Source organism: Crocodylus porosus, unplaced genomic scaffold (assembly GCF_001723895.1).
Source record: "Crocodylus porosus isolate Cpor-Errol unplaced genomic scaffold, CroPor_comp1, whole genome shotgun sequence".
NCBI lineage: Eukaryota > Metazoa > Chordata > Crocodylia > Crocodylidae > Crocodylus > Crocodylus porosus.
In genome coordinates this window covers 47,143,338-47,164,606 of record NW_017728947.1, presented here as the reverse complement: position 1 = coordinate 47,164,606, position 21,269 = coordinate 47,143,338, and the positions used below count along the sequence as shown (strand labels likewise).

Below are 21,269 nucleotides of genomic sequence, written 5' to 3'. Positions count from 1 at the left end.
TATAATTTTCCAGGTAGAGAATCTAAGTATTGGACGGTTGCCTTGAATTCTCCACCCCTCACTGCTGCAGCAGACAAAGCAGTGGGAGGCGGGGGGGGACAAAGGGGCCCCCCTTGCCCTCTGCCCCACCCACTACTTCCTCCTGCAGCCTTCCTGCTCCCCTGCCCCCTGCACCTCCCACCCCCAGCTCCCCACAGCTTCTGCACCTCCCCTACTCCCTCCAGTCTCTGCCTCTCCTCCTGCTCTCTCCAGATCCTTCTACTCCACCCCCTCCTTACTGTCAGATGCTGCTCAGTCCCAGAGCTCAGCACATGGAAGCTCAGACCTTGCCAAGCCATGCAGCAGTGTCAATGCTGTTGATTGGTGAGGCGGAGGAAGCAGTTTCTATGTGCTCCGTGCCTGGGAGAGACCCCAGCCTAAAGTGGAGCCAAGCAGCATCTGTCAGCAAAGGGGAGGGAAGTGGGCAGGTAATATAAAGAGGACAGGAGGCTGCTGTGAGTCTGACTCTGGCCCTGGCCCAGACTCAGGGGTCATTTGCTCCCCCTTCCTCTCCTTATGGAAATATAAGATGAGGGGCTTCCCCCCCACACACATACTGATTGTGGGGGAGGAAAACTTCATTTTATATTTGAGCAAGTATGGTATTTACCATGAGAGACATTTCATTCCAAAGCGCTTTACAAATGTGGATGAACAAAAACATTCCCGTGTAGCAGACAGATGAACTGATCCACACATGTCCTGAGCGGAGTGAAAGTTAACTTTTACCCTGACATTTTCTGTTAACATCCCAATCCAGCCTACATTTAAAAGGTTTACCAGTTCAGCTATGTCAATTTGGAGCATGACAAAAACACATCCCAGTTAACACAGATACGCTGGCAAAAGCCCTAGGGCTAGTACAGTTATACCAAAGGTGATTGAGGTGGGACAGGATTTTGATATGAGGCAAAGAGCTTCTTCCTAAGTCACCTTTGTGTGGTGTTTCTTCCTGTGAAACAAATGTAAAGGAAGCTGAAGTCAGCTACTGCAATACCATTAGTTGCCACCCCAAGTTGAGGTAAGTCCATTTAACCTTTCTATCATGAATGAATTTAATTTGTGCAGATTCCTGTGCATCTGAGGAATTCACCAATGGCTGCAGCCTCTGTTGTATGCAGGCAGCTGCAACCAGCTGGAGGACTGCCTCTCTCCCTCATGTTCAGACTTGATGGTGGAATTTAATTCATTTAAATAGGGCGAGATGCCTGGAGTTGCTCTAACTTCTGGCCATTGCCTGTGAATCTTTCCCTCAAGCATATAAACACATCTGTATAAACACATCTTTTTACATTAAAAATGAAACAGCCTGTCTGGTGGCTGTCTAGTTAGTCCTGTATACTGCTACAGCATGCAGGAGACACAGTTTCAATCACTGATCCCTCACTGATCAAGTCAGCAGGGTCTGTGATCACTTCACAAGGGAAGGGGAGAGGATGCAACCCATTTCTCAAGATAAAATCTTTAGGGTGGTGATTGAAATTTATGATTCAATAGATTCCAAAAGGAGTCCTATTTGGTCACCCTCAACTGTGGCTATGAATTAAGGCCACAAAAAGGTGGGGAAGACAGGCTCAAAGACTGAGGAAATGCAATGCAACTTTGAGCTAAAATTAGGATGGCATGATACCCACAGACCACACCTCTACGCTGATAATGAAGGGCAATATTTTAGAAACAGACCAGTCACACTGTGACCATATTAATCTATTAACTCTGGATTTTGTTATCACATAGGAATATACTGATTTGAATTTAAAGGTACTGACCTCCTACAGTTCCTAATAACTTCAGTAAGAGTTTCATGTCAAAAAATCAAGTTAAGAGAGCTTTGCATATGGAGAAGAGCTGAAGGAAAATAAAAGGCCCATTGTGTAAGTATGAAAAGTTTAAACACTGTTGATGGGTGGTACACCAATCCCTTCCCTTTTCAAATGAATTTCACTTGATGTTTTGTTTGGTTTTCCTGTTGATGCATCCTGCACCCTCCAGGGCTAAGCTGGTGGGATCCAATTCACCCTTCCTGACATGCGGAGTTTAAAACAAGAGACCTCAGCAATCGGACATCCTCAGCATTTCCAACTATTGAGCACAGCCATATGCACCGTGATCCAATTTCAGAGCAGAAAAGAAAAGAAAAGATATATATGTAGGAATATTCACTCTGCACTGGTACAGGGAGACAAAAGGAAACTAAGCAAACAGGATGTGCTATTCCTCTGTGAACTTCACCAAGGTAGACAGGATATAGGCTGCAATATGTGTGCATGTCTCACTGCTAGCTTGCTTTTACTGTTCTATTCACAGCATAAGCACTAAGAGAAGAAAGTAAAAGGAAAGGCAATTTGCCATTGTAGATAATTTCCCTTTAAAATTAAGTTAGTGATAGTGAAAGGTACCAGTTTGAAAGGTTCAGTCTCCCTGGAGACTGAAGTCTTTTATTTATCCACAAAACAAACACAGTTTGAACACAAGAAATAAGAGTGCCCCCCACGTTGCCTAGCCAATGAAAGTATAAGGACTCAAACAAGTACTCTGAGCTACAAGGGAGCAGGGATTTACCTGGCACCAGCTGGTTTAGGATAACTGTGTAGGTTCACACTCAGCTCTGTGGAAAATAAAAACTATCCTTCAGTAGCTTATCCCTCTTTTACTGATGGGTGAAAGGTATTGAGGATTTACTGTGGGGTCAGAACAGCAGTTACTCCAGCTTACATGTGGCATGCCTCTGCTTTCATTTCCTTGCAGTAACTTGTTCATATTTCCATGCCCTCAACCCTTACAAAAGCAGTGGATACCTTGAGGAATGAGACAGTTGACACTTAGCCACTGAAAAATCAGTCTACTTACTCTGATTTTAGACATCCAGTTGTGAAAATCTTGTTCTTTTATTGAAAACAGCTTTATAATGTTCTGTTTTGGATAGTCCCCTCAGGTTTTGAAGTCTACTTCTTTACACCTTTGCTGCTGCCTGTTGAGACAGCATATACACAGAACACTGGAGTAAGTGGAAAGGCTGTTTCAGGGTAAAACTAGAAACTTACCTCTTGGTTTTTTTAATGAAAACTTAGATGTACTAGAGAAAAGAACACTATCTCTTCAATGATAAATTATATTGGCAGAGCCTTTACTCCTTTGATCTTACTGAGCAAGTTGCCCTTGTATTCATTTTTGCTTCTGCAACATGTGCATTACATGTCCCTCCTGGCCACTGGACAGGAGCAGAACTGTCTAGAGGTAATTCCTAATATTTAGCTACTTCAGTGTAGTTCAGTGAAGGCATCAGGATTGGATGACCTCAGTCATTCACACAACCCTTGGCTAGTAGGGCTGTGTGAAGCTTCGGTCCCCGATTTGATTTGGCAGAGATTCGGCCTGATTTGAATCTGAATTGAATCAGGAGACCCTTTAATCTCTCTGAATTGAATCAGAACCCTTTGAATCAATTTGGATAGATTCAGAGATTCAGACATAGACATAGCTGTAAATGTTTTTTCTATATACCTCTAGGCACCAGGCGGCTCGTGAATGTTCAGATGCTGGGGGTCCACAGGGCACTCAACAGCAAACTTGGAAGTGGACCAGAAGCACTTCCAGTCCACTTCCGGGTCTGCCAGAGAGTGCATGGGGGCCCCCCCGTGCACCCTGGCTCAGCGGCTCGTGCCTCCTGGGTCTGGGGGAACAGCCAGGGTCCCCCTGCTGCTGACTGCCAAGCCAGGGGAACATGGGGGAGCCCCTGCATGCTCTTCAGCGGACCCACTTCTGGGTTCACCGCCAAGCATGCAGGGAGCACCCCCTGCTCCTATGGGACGCTCCATCCACCCCAGCATTGCAACATTAATGAGCCGTGCCTGATACCTCGAGGTGTAGAAAAAACGTTTAAGGCTCTGTCTGTGGCTGAATAGCTGATTCTCTGAATCATCATGGAATCTTTAGGTTCGGAGTCAGTCGAATCCAATCAGGGACAGTGATCCAAATCAACTAATCGAATCACTGTCCCTGATTCAAGCTGAATCCAAATCCGAATCGAATATGGCCTGTTTCGCACACCCCTATTGGCTACCTTGATCTAGACCTGCAATCAGCTCAAGACATTTTAAAGGGCCTTATAGGGATGTAACAAAGGGGACCTGATTCTGATGAGCTACCCTAATGAAAGTTGAAATAATACCACAGAAATCACTGGAACTCAACTGAAGATTCACATGCCCAATGAGCTGAATTAATGGCTGAATAATTTTTGTGCATAATTACTGGCTTGTAGCTTGTTGGCATTCAGGTTATTGCCACTACTTGTTATTCAAATTTCAAACTATTTAAAAAGGATCTCAGAGTATGCTTCTAGTTTTGATTGGACAAAGGTAGCTCTTAGCATCAGATTTTCAGGGCATGTATTTTAGTGATCAGTGTAGCAGTAGCAGTGTAGTTATTTGATTATTTTTGGGAGCTGCAGCCCAGTGGCAGGCAGGCAAAAGAGATTGCAAGTCTGCCTGGAAGGGGCTGCCAGCCTCAGGAGCTGTGGTCCAGCCATGGGCAGGCAGAAGCGATTGCAGGCCTGCCTAGGGGGACTGACCATGTATAATTTTCTTGAATTTTCAAAGGTGGTCAATATGAAACGGCCCGAACACAGTTCAAATTAAACTCTGAAACTCTGAAATCAATATTCACAAGAAGAGTTTACAATAACAGCCTGATTTCATTAAGTAGGAAGGAGAGAGTAACAAGGAGAAAGTGAAAATCTATTTCTCAAGATGGCTTAAAATTATAGCCTGTATTACATATAGTCTGTCTTAGAATTGCCATTCTAAGTGTTCTGCAGCATTCTGTGGACATTAAAAAGAAAGAAAATAGGTAAGTGTAGTTTTACCAGTAGTAGACTGAACGCACAGTTGGGTTGGAGAGAATTTTGCATTGCAGGACCAGATCCAGCACCCATTGATTTCTGTGTACTTGTGTCAGGCTTTAAATGAGAAGAGAAACTGGATTTAAATTAGGGAGGAAGACAATGTGCCATATTGATGGATAATCAGATGGCAGGACTAAACGTAGCTAGACGACAGCTAGAAAACACCATAAAAATAAGTTTCTGCATAATCACAAGTGGTGGCTTACTGGAGACTTAGTTTGGTTTTCTTATAGAATCTGAATCCACTTTTAAGTGGTAATCACTGTAACTCTTAAAGCAATGGTTCTCAACCTTTTTAGACTTGAGGCACACCTGGATAGATTTGCAACACCCCTGGACAGAGTCCCAGCACCCTTTGGAAAATGGCAGCCTCTTAGTTTTGACTCTTTTTTGACTACAGAAAAAGCAATAGAGCCATTTTTCTGTTGCAAAGAACTCAGAAAGACCATAACTATGGACTTCTATATGAAGTTTCTGGTTTATCATGTATGGAAACCTAACAGTGCTAACATTATGCAGTACCCTTGAAAGGGACTCAAGGCACCCCAGACGCCATGACAACCCAGTTGAGAATCACTGTCTTAAAGGATGGTTATGGTCAGAAATACGTTTATGTCAAATGGGACCTTCTTGCTTGATGCATTCACTCCATATGCATCTCAGAATCGGAACTGCTGATTTCACAGACAATAGTAAATATGGTAATCACGCTTAATTAAAGATACTAATAATAGAAATACATAATCAGAAAACACCTATTTGTTCCTATTTACTCTGATTAGCCAACAATGCTCTCAGAATGTGAGATGAAATTCTGTTCAGCATTATGTACTATTAACTAAATTCTTAGATTTAATTGAGTCTAATTGCAGAATCCTTGTTACCAATGCTATCGAAAAGAAAAAAGCTTCACTGAAAACTGTAAACCCAGGCAGAATTACAATTCCCTTTTGGTTCTACAAAACAAATATATTTGATCCAATGCCTATAAGAGAAATAGGGACCCTGGCAATTCCATTATATAGCACTGTTTTGATGAGCATGATTCATTTGTTTGTCTGTGGACCTCAGTTCCCTAACCTGTAAAGTGAAAAGAACATTTTTGTACATCATAGGTAAGGCACAAGTATGTATTCCTTAACACTTGTGGGCAGCTCAGACACAACCATGAAAAGGAGTTGCAGAATCACATTGTAAAGGCAAGGAAATTTTGAGTTATGATCTAAACCAAAGTGGTTGCATGACATCTGTATCTCAGTAATAAATTGCTACATATTCTGTTGCAAATGAGCAAGAGACAGTTAAATTTGTGTGAACATATTTCCAAATCTTTATTTAATCAAGTTTTAATCCAGTTTTAAATATAAGAAAGCAAACGAGCTTTCTCCATTTCCTTTTGGAGACTATTCTGCATTGTGAGACAGCTAAATTTTATGGGGTGTCAGCCTTCAAGCTAAAGTTCCTAAGGCTGAAGAGATGTTGTACATAGGACTACAATATAAAACAGTTTGGGGGCAAAACAGATTTCCATTGGCAGTCCAAGTTGCAATGAAATGAGAAAACAGACTAACCTAGTGTTTTAGCCGCTACACAGAGTGTTAGACTAAACACAACGTGAGAACACAGAGAGAAACCCTACCATAGCCACCAGAGAAAGAGCTTGATGACAAAGTTGTTCTGTCTTTTACTTCCATGATTTTATGAGACAAAAATACATGACTACATCCTGGCTGAAAAAGATGTTTTCAGACCTGCAGTTTCCTGGCTTTATATTTGGGACTGGCTAGCTTGAGAACATTATGTCCATTGTAAACTCATTTGACCTCATTTTACAAATCTGCAACATGAAAGCTATAATAATGTTACAATCCCTATGCTAAAACCAGAGAACTGCTGGTGTAGTTTTCTTGCTCCACCTCAATATCCTGTTCCCAGGAGTTTGTACTTACACATATCACAGATACTTGCTCTCATCGATACAAAACTTCACTGACTACAGCCAAAGCCTTTTGGAAATACCCCTTGGCAGCATTTGCTTTACCACTTTACTGAAAACACATGGGAGCAGCCCACTAAAATCAAGAATTCCTAATCAACAAGAGTTTCTCTCTGAAATGAGGTTTGTGGGGTTAGTTTTGTTTTGGAAAGCTTGCAGGGGCATGTGAACTGTTTCAGACGAACTGAAGAAAGAGGACTTCGGAAAGTTATGGACAAATTCTGCCCTTAGCTTCACAACTATAAACCTGGAGTAGCCAGATGTCCAAGGAAATCAGTTCTGATTTATACAGGTATAAATTAAATGGCTATAGTACTCCCAGATGTCACAAAACTCAAGAGCCTGTAGAACACAGAAGGACAAACACAGATGACAGTCTCCCAGTCAAACTGAAACTGAGGGCCAGATCATGCTTCCTCTGCACAGATCTGCCCTTGCCATACCTAAGGCACAGTTAGTTATAGCCAGGTTTTCTGCCCTCCTCGGTTGGATCTTGGAGCAGTAACTCAACATTATTAGGGCTCTCAGTAGCATAACTATGGGTGGGAGAGGGGAGTGCACCAGAATGGTGGCAGACACCTGGGCTCTGCTCTGGGTGAGCCCATGCCATAGCAGGTGAAACTCTGCTTGCCTGCTCCAACCCCTGTTCTCCAGCACTCAAGCACAACCCCTTCCTCACCACTCCTGCACCCAGGAGCAAAAATACTTAGTCATGCATCTAAATGCTAAGTATCCTGAGGACAGCGGAAGTGGAGGACAATGCACTCGTTCCTTCTCATCCCACAGCCTGACATTACAGTAACATTTCAGTGGTCACCATCCACTCTGCAGAGCCTGGAAACCTTCTTAAAGAAGGATCCTGGGGGACAGTACTTGTACCTTTTCTTGGGAAGAATCATGAAAACATACTAGATTCGTTTGTTTCAGATTTAGTAAAAACTCTAAACAAAATCTAAACGTTGGGACTTTGACTGAAATCCAGCAAAACACATATGGATATAATCAGCATGGGGCTTCAAAGGGGTTAAATACATGCCAAATACATGCTATGTGTTAAATACACGTGCTTAAGTGCTTTGCTAATTTGGGACTAAAATTACTTCATGTCTTCCCTCAAGCAGACAAAAGTTATACTGGTAGCCAAAAGCCCTGTTACTTATGTCTATCTATCACCTAACAGGGGGCATGACTGGTAAGGTTTTATGTGTGCAAAAGAAGTATTAAATTAAGGTTAAGTAAAAGGGTTTTTTTGTTGGCTTCTAGTGGTTTAAAACCCAGAAAACCACAAGAAACCCAGTTCTCTCTTCAAAATTAGAAAGTTTTCCCTTCCTTATCTTCTCAACACCATTTTTAATCAGTTATTTACTGAAAAGAGTAAACTCCTAAGGATGCTTTGATTTCCAAGACTAAAGGAAAGTGTCTACCTCAAAGGTTTTGCCAGTATCACTTACCCATAACGCCACACTAACAAAGCCTGTATCCCACCAAAATAAATTCTTTTGCCACTTACATTTAAATCAGGTCCCCAAATGACAAACTATGGCAACAAGAGGTCTCTTTTGCTGGTGCAGATTCATCTACCTGGAGAATTTTGCTGACATGGCCATGCCACATAAGGATTTTTTTTTTCTACACGCCTAACCAACATAGGTATGACAGCAACATTTTATAGTGTTGGCCTGACTAACAGCTGTTAATGTTTCTGCTTCTGTCTTTGCATATTTTTCAAAAATGTCTCTCAGTGTTCTGTGGGGAAGATGGCAAAAATCATTCCATTAGACAAACCCCCAAACAATGATTAATCTATCTTTATCTTCCCACTGAATCTCAAAATCACCAAGGGAATGCTATACAAATTTGTTACTATCTCACTAGCAATAAACAAGCTAATTTCCATTAATCTGTCTTCCATTCTCTTTAACCATCCAGAACAACCTTTCTTTATTTTATAGATCATATCTACTCTAATCTGGACAAAAGTCACTATACAGCTGTAGTCCTTCAACTGAATTATAGGAAGAAGAGATGCACTGTTTCTAGTGCTCATCTTTGACTATTCAGCTGTAAAGATAAAGGGCACTGCTGAAAGAGTAACAGCATCTCTGAATTACAATCAAAATATGACAAAGCTCAGCTTTTCCCCAGTCTTAGCTGTTTCATTAATTCTTTTCTCAGTCTTGAGGAAGCAATCCTAACAATAGGCCTGATGGGTCCCTCCTGGAGAATCTACAAGATTAAGTGGAGACCTTACTGGTACCAGTTCCTGCCTTGCACATGCAATTTCTGACCCAGTAGCCCCAGGCCTTCCAGAACTAAAGATTCACCTAATGGGTCAATTCAGTGGAGACCCTTTCAATTTCTGTCGGTTCCTTCATCAGTGATGACTGATATTCCTGATCTGATCACAAATGGTTCTATGATTCTCTACTGAACACATCAAGGTGCGACTTATGGTTCTCAAACCAGAAAACTTTAGATTGTGCCTTGAATCTTCTGGAAAAGTCAAGCCCAATCTTGAACTGTCTGAAAGACTTCATTCAAAGACATCCATAATCTTTTATGACCACATCATTCACAAGGAGTGGAAGATGCATTACAGACTGTCAGGAAGGTAACTCAGTTCCTAGCTATCCCACAGAATTTTGACATCTTGTCATGGACACCGAGTAGAGTGAAACCCCTCAATGACATCAATTTCATTGAGGGGTGAATAAGGAAATGGAATGGAACCCCAGAAAAAAGTCAAACATTCTGAGAATATCTCCAGCTGCATCTTTCATGGGTCACCTAACAAGGGCTTCCACTCATGTCTTCACAGAGTAAGAAAAAAAAAAACGGGCACTGGGTAAAATAACTGTCTTTATTGTGGATGATCCGGATGTGTTGTAAATACCTGTTCCAGTCCATTCTAGAAACCTGGTTCAGACACCTGTGCTCTCCACCATGGCTATTTGGCAGATCACCTGTACCCCAGTACTACAAAAAAAAAAAAGCTATCAAGGGAAGTGGTGGATTCACCACCTCTTGACTGAGTGCCTTTCTGAAAGATATACTTTAGGTCCCCAGCACACATTACAATTTAGATGCAATTAACCCAGTTAATCATGTCCCAAGTTGTTACCAGACCACACATTAGTGCAATTAATAGCATGATAAATGAGGAATAAGCCACAAAGTTATTACAGAAAAATGTGTAATAACTTCATGGTTGGTTCCTATCATGCCATTAATTGAATGTGTGGCCAAGCTAGAGCTCCCAGCTGACAGATCCCAGCCACAGGGGTGGATGGTGCACACCTGCAGTTGGGAGCCCCATCAGCTGACAGCTCCCAGCTACAGGGGTGCATGGTACACTCCTGTGGCCAGCAGCCTGGATTGGCTGATGGCTCCCAGCCACAGAGGCATGGTGTGTCCCTGCAGCTGAGATCTGCCCACAGGGCTCTCAGCCCCAGAAGCATATGGTGTGCCTCTGCAGCATGGCAGGAAGTGTGATTGTGGGCATCATGCATCAGATACCACTGCACTTTCACTTGCATGTACACCAGGGGCCTTAGTATGATACACATTATCGGGATTGATGTAGAGGTGACTGAATGCTGCATGCCTCTAGAGGCTGGGGAGGCACAGCGAGCTCCTGCAGGCTGCGGCAGCACTGTTGGTGGTAGAAGTGTGGCAGAGACAAGTGGGGAGCTGATGCAGGCAGCTGCAGCGCTGTTGGCGGTGGGGGGTGCTAAACACCAACTAGTAGCTGGCGACCACCTGCAGACACTGCCAGTAGCATCGGCAGTGGCCAGCGACGATTGTGCACTGCCCACAGATGCCACCAGGAGTGTTGCAGGGGGTGCACCGCCACACTCAGGGGGTGCACCCCCTACACACCGCCAAAGCACTGGGTGAATCTACCAGTGATACGTGGGAAGTCAGACTAGATGATTTGCTGGTCCCTTCTGAGATTAAACTCTAGGAACCTATAAACTCAAATAAGTAACTTCTCTTTTCAGATCCTACCTCACTCTCAAATATTACTGGTTTGTGGTTTCTGAATCTCCTATAAAGAGTGGTTTCTTACAGCAAGCAACAAGGTGAGTTCCCTAGTAGAGTAAAAGACACAGTAATTTTACCTTTTGAGGATGTGGCAGGGACACCTAGGTGCAAATGGCCACCAAACTCCCCAGTTTTCCTTTTAAGTGTGGTGTTCTTTCGAACTGAGAGAATGTTTGGCAGGAGCAGGAAGAAAGAAACTTAATTTCACAGGCAATTGAGTTTGTATAAATGCTTAATTCTATCACTTGCTTATGTTTATGCCTCAGAATGTGGCTTCTGCTATAGTCACAAAAATGTCTGCAGAATACAGTATAAAACTGACATCTTTTCCAACCCGTCTTGTCCCTGCTTATGTGCACACAGCTAAATCACATCTGCCAGCTCTTACTGACCTAAAAATGTTTCTTCCATTTAGCTCTGCCCAAACCTCGCAACTAGGGGAGAGCAGGCTGGAGTCTATTCTGAATGACACATTGGCAACAGAACCATTGGCTAACTGTCAGTGGCCTCATTATTACCAGAATTGGTGTATAAACAAGAAAGTACCCAACTGGGTTTTCCAACAGAATAGAGTTTATACCCCTGACAACAAGAAAAATTGCTTTACACACTTAATCAACTAGATCTGGATTCATTGGAAAAACGTAAATATAAATAATGAACCTTGTATTATTATCATTATTGCCATTTTTTAAAGAGTCACTTTCCTGACTTCAACCACAATTTTATGTTACATTTGGGGGAGACAGAGAGGACTGCAACAAAATTTGGTTTCGGCTTTAAAAAAAAAGAACAGAAAAGAAAACAAACCTCAACATTTTGGGATACTTGTATCCAGACTTTTGATCTGTCCCATGATTTAACTAGAGACCGTTTATAACAAATGCTGAGATCCACAGTTGGCTTTGATTTTGGAATCTTGGATCAGGCCCACTAGGGAGCTAAAGAATATAACATTGTAAAAATAATTGGGGTTTACTCCCTCCTCCCAACACATACCATATTCAAGTTAGGAAATGAGGAGAGCAGAAGGCTGTCTTTCTTGGCTAAACCTTCCGACTAGCCATCCTTATTTTCCAATTGTCGAGTTGCATTTCTCTAGACTGAAAGCTGGGATAAAAGAATGAGTGAATAACTGGATCCTTTTCATCCCTGAACACTTCAAGTGTACAAAGGCAAAGAAGTTTCTCCCTGTGGTGCCCTTGAGCAGCCCGGAGCTCTTCTCAAATGATATAAGAGGTGTGGTTCTTCCTTCACTAGGCTCTCTTCTGAAAAATTTTCTGTGCTTGTACTGAGACCAGGAGATCCAAAGAGACCAGGCAAACAGAGCAGCAATTTACATTGACAAAGAGGATTTTGATGCACTCCTCCGAATGGGGCAGCATTACCATGTTAATAGCCTTTTGCTCTCAGCCCTCTTTTCCTGAGGACGCTGGCGATTTTTGCGAATGGAGAACAGTTCCGCTTCCCATTTTAACTGCAACAATAGCAGAAGGGCTCCTTAAACTGCATCAAATAGCAGCCTGTGAAATCCCTAACTAGCCACACCGCCTCTCCTGCCGTTTTATTATCCTCTGGCCCATGGAACAAAAGAAGGGGCAGGGGGAAAGCTTCTCCTTGTTTTAGCCCTTTCCATGCATCCTAATCCTTCAGAGGTGGCAATGGGAATTGCTTGTAGAACTGTTAAATCTTTTATTCCCTTCTCATTCTCTCTAATCAAGGAATCTTCATGCAAGTTTTCCAATATGAATCTGTTTATGGCCCCTTGGTTAATAGATGCAAGATGGGACCCCCAGAGTAAGAAGAAAGAATTCCGTGCATCTTAGCCAGCTGCTGTTTCTCACCAGTTCCCACACTCATCCACTTGTTCTCTTGTCAGATGCCCTGAATGTGCTCACCTCCTGACACCGACTGAATTGCACAAAGACTGAATGTGTAAGCTGCTTCTGCTATTAGCTTAAGAAACAGATTCCATTTGGTAGCCCTAAGATATCCTTCAGCCATTGATAGAGGTCCCATCTTTTATTAGACTCACCTTAGTCACCTGTTGCTCAGCATTCAGTTACCTTTCAAAAAGAAGCATTGATTTCGCATTTCATGCAGTTTGCAGCCACCCTCTAAGCAGCAGCCTGTGCTACCTTGTACCAGATGCCTAACTGTTATCTAGCTAGATTTTTTTTGACACTAAGCCATTTCCAAATGTTTTGCATCACTCTTTTTTGCTCAGACCAGTATAAATAAACCACAATAATAGTAATGTGAGTCCTGAATATGGGAACCTTACCCACAAGAGCTGGCACATTCAAGTAAATAAACCTAGCTGCACAAGTATGTGCACACAGATGTATGTGAGGATTGCACAACCAAGGGCTTAAAACTTAGACCCGCATCACAAAAAGGTGAATTTATTAAATAGAACCCAAATACACAGGGAGTATAAAAGCCAAGAAGTGCCAATCACAGAGTTAGATTTAGTTCTGTGACATATAAGGGTCACACAGCAATCTGATCTTTGCCCAGGATGTTAAACAGCTCCACAGAATAGCCTGCAGCAAATTAGCAAGGAAAATGATCCTCTTTTTCTGCCCATCCTTTATTAAAATCCATCTTCCACTACAATAAGGAAGGAAAAATACCTAACAAACAAACATGAAGGAATTTAAAAGCATAACCGCCTGATCAAAGATTAATGTGTTGCGAGAGCAAATAAAAGGTTCCAACTGCTTCCTAGAAGTACAAAGAATGCAAGACAAAGGAGAATACAGCTTGTTTAGGTTAATCTGGGTTTCTCTCTTATCATCCTTTAAGAAAACAGTGAATAGTGATTTAGCCTTCCTCCCCAGGATTTAAAGGATAAAAGGCAAAAAGCAACTGTCATATCCCTAAAAGAGTGCTGCCCAAAAGCCACCTTGAGAGGGTCCTACTCTACCACTACAGCAAATGAGATTGGGCCAATTTGTTTGTCTTAAGGGGTAGGATCCAATCACTGACAACCTGTATTCCCAATTAAGGAAAGTGGATTCAAGTAAATAAAAATACAAGACAGACCCATCTAGTCTCTGACCCAGAGAATCCTTCCTTCCTAAAGCTTTCTTCTGTTTTTGTTCAGATATTAGAAAATGGGTTCACTAACTAGGGATTATTTTAATAATTCTGGAGATGTTTGTGACGGGCATAAAGTAGCCCCTTTTTTTGCATTGGAATGGACCTTAAAATGTCTATACCATCCCCCTTGCCAGTATCACAGAAATCATAGAAAATTAGGGTTGGAAGGGACCTCAGGAGATCATCTAATTCAACCTCCTGCTCAAAGCAGGACCATCCCCAACTAGATCATCCCAGCCAAAGCTTTCTCTAGCCAGGTCTTGAAAACCTCCAAGGACGGAGACTCTACCATCTCTCTGGGTAACCTGTTCCAGTGTTTTACTACCCTCCTAGTGAGAAAATTCTTCCTAATATCTAGCCTAAACTTCCCTTGCTGCAACTTGAGACCATTGCTCCTTTTTCATTTTTAAGTAATGAGAGTTTTCCCTGATTTCTGTAACTGATTTAAAGTTGCTAATACCAAATGAGGGAGGCTTAACCTCCATTGAGTACACTGTCCAGTAGAGAGCATCCAATGTACCCCACAGCAAATTGCCTGTATAAGTTAAGCTGGACCAAAAGTGATATACTGAATCCCTTTTTGACATCTGTACATTTCCACAGGTCTGAGCCCATCCAGTCACAAATACATCATGAGCCTAGCATTGTGGGATTTTTTTTGTATTTTTCATACATACCACAATGACAGTGTTTCATACACCCCAACCACGGGGGCCTGAGGTTTGTAACATTAGCTTCATAACAGGCAAGAAAGTGCTTTTCTGAATGGTGGGTGCTGATATGTCCAGCATGGTACACTGGTACAGTTCTGAAAATAGCTGAAAATCAACCCACTAACCAACCAAAATTAGTTTAACAATTCTGGATTCAGTACAATTCTGGTGGTCTAATCTGTCAACAAATAAATGCATTGCCTATGTTACAGAAAACCATAACTGTATTTGTGGCCATGTGACCTCCATATTAGAGTGAACAGGACATAGTCTTGCTTTGTTTTTAATCGACTTTAGCCTTCTTACTAAGATGGGACCATATAATAATTTATGTTATATTGAGACAGGTACATTTCTCTTTGAGAGAAAGCTGGGAGATTTGATTAATTACTTTAACTCAAATCTCACATATGTGGGGTCATGCAATAATATAACTCAGTAAAAATTTAAATAGTAAAAGGAAAGTAGCAACAGAATCTCATTTGCTAGATACGCTGTTCAAATACATCCTTTTCATTACTGATCAACAGCACCATATTGCCTACAGCACCTCTATGCTTAATTAAATCATATCTTGGTAAAGCAAAATATTTTCCTTTTTAGGTCTTACCTTGAAGAACCAAACCAGATTTCTCAATGGTGTAGAGGAAAGCTGAGAATGGAGCAACAGGGGACTTAGCAACCAGGATCTGCAGAACAAATAAATACAAATGATTAAAAGTCCCTAAAATGAATGTATTGATTACAAGTCAAGTGGACTAATGTCTGCAATTCAGTTTTCTGAAGATACTATCATGAATTAAAACAAAACAAATTGCAGAGGGATTATAAAATGGCTACTGATGTCTCCTTCTAGTTCTAGATACTAGAGTCACATGTAAAACAAGTGAAGACTGTGCCATTGTATTAAAAGGATTCAAAGGTCCTATAAAATCTTGCTTCCATGGAAACAGCACACTCTACTGCCACTGCTGTGCTCTTCTCAAAATGTGTGTTAAACCAGGTCAAACTTCACAACTACTTTTGTACCCAGAGAGAGACAATGCCATTCACCTGAAGGTTGTGCTAGCTACCTGCCAGGAGGTTGCAAGTGCTTTGTGCCCCTGCAAGAATCCAGCCTAGAAGATGTTCCTTTAACAGAAACTTTGAAACATAGTCTGTGCCAATGACACTAAACAAAGTTGTGGTTTAGATGCATAGGCCCCTGAATTTCAAAACGTGGATGCAAATTTCCTCAAGTTTAGAGCATTTGAGCTGTGCACGCTCTAATGTCCAACTGGATCTAGAATGTTTCGAACCTCAGTTTTGATCACACGTTACTGAAAAGGAGATTGGCTCTGGTGGAATTCTGACACCCATGAGACGGGCTTATTTTATTATTCAGGCGTGGGAGAATGATACTCAAGTGCCAGATATCAAAGCCTGACATACCTGTGCTGGGTTATTACTGATGGTTGAGGAATACTGACTTACAGCATATACTTAACAAAGAAAATTGTTATCGCCTATCTGGAAAGTGCCATTCCAATAACGAATGCAACAAATTTTGCCTTCAGAATAATCAGCCCAAACCATGATCCAGCAACGAAATTGAGACTGATAGCAGTGAGTAGAGCCAAGTGTGCACTTCTGCTCTTCCTCCAAAACAGGTCTGCTGAGCAAACTGGAAGCAGCTCTCCCTCTTCATGTCTTCCACAACAAAATAAGAAAAAGAAAGAAACTAGAAATCACTTTCCGAGGTTTGAGGTTTTAGAACAGCATTCCCAATTCCACAGCCCTAGAGGCACCATATAAGCAAGGCTGCTGGCCTAATACACATTCTGGTGTTTTTCAGAAATTTGCTTTAAATGTAGTCATGTCATACCACTGCCCAGAAAATATACCAGGCCTGACTACTGTTTTTACATATAAATTCCATTTACACAGTAACTACAAAGCTCTCTTGTCAGCACATACCAACACACATCTCTTTCTCAGGGATTAACATCCTAAAGACTTATAAACAGGCCAACTTTGTGTGCAGTAGACTCATCCATTTTTCCGTGCCTGTTAAGAGCCAGCAGCAGAGTTATCCCTTAAAAACTGCACGCTTTGTAGTATTATTTACAGTAATGACTTAATTTTTAGAGATGTGTAGTACCAACATGTCCCCTTCAACTAGAATTAGGGGTACTCATTGTTTTTGAAACTCAGGATCTAATTCAGCAAAACTCTCCAGCACATATTTAGAAGCAGCTAAACTGGGGATCATTTGATAAGGATGTTGGCTGTTTCTGCTAAAATGATCAGCGATAAAATAGTTAACCTTTAGAGCACCAAGTTTCCAAGTCAACATCCTCCACAGATAAAAGAGGGAAGTTCACACCCCACAGAACTATTATTTAAGATTTGCCTGAAAACTCAGGCAGACAACACTGAATTATTTTACACTCCCACATTTCTGCAATGGTTTGCTCACAAACACAAAGGCTAGAAGATTAACAATATCCACACTGAAAAAGCGTACGTTGTGGAGCACAGTTCTGCAGCAAGAGGTAGATTCTGCAAGAAATTCTGCAGCCACTAAATCATGCAACAAATAAGCTTCCAGGAAGTGTTGAATGGCACAGTAAACACTGGGAAAATCTCTACAGTTACGTATGTTCTGTTTGCATTCTTAGTCATCTCACAGATCATATTCAGATTTCATGTGACCTGGTCTCAACTGATTCTGATAAAGCCAGTAGGAAAATAAAAAGTCATCCTGACATCTGGTCTGAAAACTTACTCCCATATTTGCTTTACCCCCACAACTTGATGCAAGCCTTGCACTTTTCAGAATTTACCATTAACTGTTGGTTTACTCTGCATGTTACCTTCACTAATAAAGTAAGAAATAAAGGCAGACACACAAACACAGCAAGTACAGCCAAAGAACACAGGGTCAGTCACCAACGTCAGTGTTTTCCTTTGAGTCACGTGTATCCAGCAAAGCCATCTCAGGATGAGATGTAACCCTTGTGACCTGCTCTGTGTGGAAAAAAGTGCAACGCAAGCACTTTCCCCTCCTGCACATTAATTACTGTTCTTACTGTAACAAGCGGCTGGAGAAGTGTGTTGCAGTCCATGACCGCGATGCATCCTGACAGTATCAGAATTCCCCTTCCTGTACTTATCCTCAGACAATCTTTGCTTTACTTGGATGTCTTAGTACTTCTCATTTTAATGTAGGAACAGAGAAAAGGCAGAAGGCAGAAAAGAAAAGCTATAGGAAAAGAAGTGTCACTGTTTGTCCCGATCATGCTTGTTTTGTCTGCAAAGTGCTAACATGAAAATAGTGCACGTTCTTTTTCATTTGAGGTCACAACAGGTACAAAAACCACAGTAATACTTCATTACAGCCTCAGTCGGAGCAGCTGGATGACTCCATTAAACAGATCTCTGGTCTTTCCCCCAGTTGTCTTTCCTGCTAGATGCAGGGGCTGGACTCAATGATCTTCCAAGGTCCCTTCCAGCCTCACATTCTATAAATCAATGAATCTCACATGAGACAGGTTACTAATTTGCTGGGTCAAATTTCAACCTCTCTCTGTGGGTACATTTGCTAAACTATTTACATAGGCATTAACCACAACTTCATGTGTAAATTGGTAAACATCCAAAAAAGTGCGTATTCACAGTCGTTGCATTTTTATGCTTTCTAAGTACATGCCTAAATAGGTATAGGTATATATATGTATGTGCATACCACAGATTTCCCTTTAAAAAACGGCCTCATATGGTGCTATAGCTGAGGTTTAAAATAAGGCAGAACTATTTTTCACTCAATTTCTCTGCAGTCTAAGACAGACAGCTTTTAAAACAAGACATTACAACCAGAAAAATGAGACATAGAATTTGAATGAGAAATAAAGTTAGAATTAAAATTACATATGAACATAATTTTTGCACGTGTACCTGATTTACATGTAGACCAACTGAAAACACTCCATTGAGAGAACAACCACAGGATAGGAATACAGAGTAACCCCCACTTTCACCCCTGAGTTGGAAGCAACATGCCTCATTCCATGTCCTTGAAGTGAGATTGGTAGCCTAAATCCACCAGCTAACTAATCTCTGATGCACAGAGGCCAACAGGACTAAGGCATATGCCAGCAACCTCCTTGATATCCTTTATGTTATTCCTTAAGGATCTGTAGGATCAAAGATATAAAGGAGAAAGAGGGAAGCTTGTTGCCTGCTAGGCTAAAAGGCATCTCATGTCTACCTTACAGGTGGTAGTACCCCTCTCACCAGGAAGAACAGACTTTAGTTGACAGGTCAGGTGTGGCAAGTTAGGGTTTCCAGTACAACAAAAGTGCAGGGGCATTGAAGCAGATAGGTTTAATGGAGAAAATAAGCATTCAAATGCTCAGGTAGCTTCTTTAATTATAGCTGTTGCACCAGCTTTAAGCTAATCTTGATGGGGTTTGTAATTGGAACCTGGATTTTAATCCAAGTTGTGTATGGGGAGGAGGCAATATTTTAACAGGATGAGATAAAATCCTGGCCCAACAACCCCAAATCTGAAGGCTCAAAATTCAGATCTGAAATTTGCATGCTTAATGCAGAGGGCATTCCCCAGTCCTTTGTTTGATTTCTCATGAAAAACACAACTAATTAAGCTTTTTAATCTTTCATAGATAAATTTCTCTACAGTCCTGGCATCTTATAGCACAGTTTAGCCATTTGTATCCTGCTGGAAATGCCAAAAAATATTTCTTCTAGTGGTCTGTTGTTTGGTGAGGTGGGATGAGATGGTTCAATAAAGAGCATCTGGCTAAGTAAGTTATATGATAGTATTTCTGGAAAGGATACAGAGGAATGAGGTAAGCTACATACCTCTCAATACATTTTCTGGAGGCATTAATTTCAGTCTAATCAAGGAGAGTATGCATTTAACAATGGATAAAATAATGTTATATTGAGATTTTAAAAAGTCAGTTGGTAACTAGACTATTACCAACTATCAATTAGACTATTTTGAACATTTGAAAAATAAAAGTAGTGAAGCTGCATTGATTTTTTTCCAATTCTGGTTATTCAAAAGCTTCTGGAATGAACCATAACTACATGAGTGGTTATTCATTACAACCTTAAAAGGAAATGGTAGAAGAAGCTAGAACCAAAGCCATGCCAAACCTCTGACGTGGCAAGAACTGTCAGATCTTTTTTCCATTTCTTTTCATCCCAGTGTCACAGATATCAAGAAGACAGGCTTGTAATAATCCTTTATTTGCCAACATCATGTGATAGATAGAATCATAGTGTTGGAAGGGACCTCAAGAATCATCCAGTCCAACTCCCTGCACAAAAGCAGGATACACTCTTCCTTTACTATCTCAGATGAATGCTTATCTGTCCTTTTCTTGAAAACCTTAAATGAAGGAAATTCTACAACTCCTCCAGGCAGCTTATTCCACTGTCCTACTGTTCTGACAGTAAGGAAGTTTGCTGCAGTTTAAAACCCACTGATAAAACCATTACCCTGCCCTGCCCTACCATAATGTAACTAGCAGTGGGCAACTGGAGCACCAACCCCAGGCACAACTAAGATGTGGTGCAAGAATAACAGCTCCTCCGGGGAGTCTGTGCCATAGCAGCAGGGCCAGGAGATAGGCAGACTGCATCATGGCAGCAGCAGCCAGGGACTTTGGGCATTTGTACACATGCTTGCGCTGCATACATTTCCATAAATGGCAAAATACATGTCAGAGCTGAGAAAATGGTGGAAGTTGCATGCAGTTCTCTGGTACGTTGGAACAGACAAACGTGTATAAATGCCCATTGAGCCCCCAGGGTAGGTAAAGCTGATCTTCCCCACCACCACCCACAGCATAGTTTTGCCTCAGGTACAAAACCTAGTAGTTATTAGGGCTGTGCAAAGCTTTGATCCTTGATTCGATTCGGCGGAGATTCGGCCCGATTCAGTGGCCAAATCTCTAAATCTGAATCGAATCAGGAGACCCTTTAATCTCTCTGAATTGAAGCGGAACCCTCCAAATCAATTTGGAGATTCAGAAAGATTCAGAGATTCAGATATAGACACAGCTTTGCATGTTTTTTTCTACATAACTTAAAGGTACCAGGTGGCTTGTGAATGCTGAGACGCTGGCACAAGTGGCCCACTCCCCAGTAGACCTGGAAGTAGACTAGAAGTACTTCCAGTCCACTTCCAGGTTTGCCACCAAGCATGTGGGGAGCATCCCAGAGCTCTTGTGGGATGCTCAATCTGCCCCAGTATTGCAGCGTTCATGAGCCACGCCTGGTACCTTGAGGTATGTAGAAAAAACTTTTAAAGCTGTGTCTATGCCTGAATCGCTGATTCTCTGAATCAGCATCCAATCTTCAGATTTGGATTCAGCCTGATCGAACCAGCAACAGCGATCTGATTCAATTAATCGAATCACTGTCCCTGATTCGGGCCGAATCTAAACAAATATGG

At 41.7% G+C, this 21,269-nt stretch overlaps 1 protein-coding gene and 1 long non-coding RNA gene across 10 annotated transcripts in view; one reads left to right on the top strand and one right to left on the bottom strand.

Moving 5' to 3' along the window:
* The window catches only part of RAD51B (RAD51 paralog B), a 648,225-nt gene that overhangs the window by 174,249 nt on the left and 452,707 nt on the right, over nt 1-21,269 (bottom strand). For 8 of the 9 annotated variants that reach the window (XM_019551768.1, XM_019551772.1, XM_019551766.1 and 5 more), the window contains one exon: nt 15,414-15,496. In XM_019551768.1, the coding sequence (XP_019407313.1) occupies nt 15,414-15,496 (83 nt within the window). Of the gene's footprint in view, nt 1-15,413; nt 15,497-21,269 lie in introns of those variants that run through there. The other variant, XM_019551774.1, reaches the window with a different exon arrangement.
* On the top strand, nt 11,585-15,494 carry LOC109321239. The gene is made up of 3 exons (XR_002104005.1): nt 11,585-12,224; nt 12,707-12,920; nt 15,407-15,494. It is a non-coding gene; the product is annotated as an uncharacterized LOC109321239 (long non-coding RNA).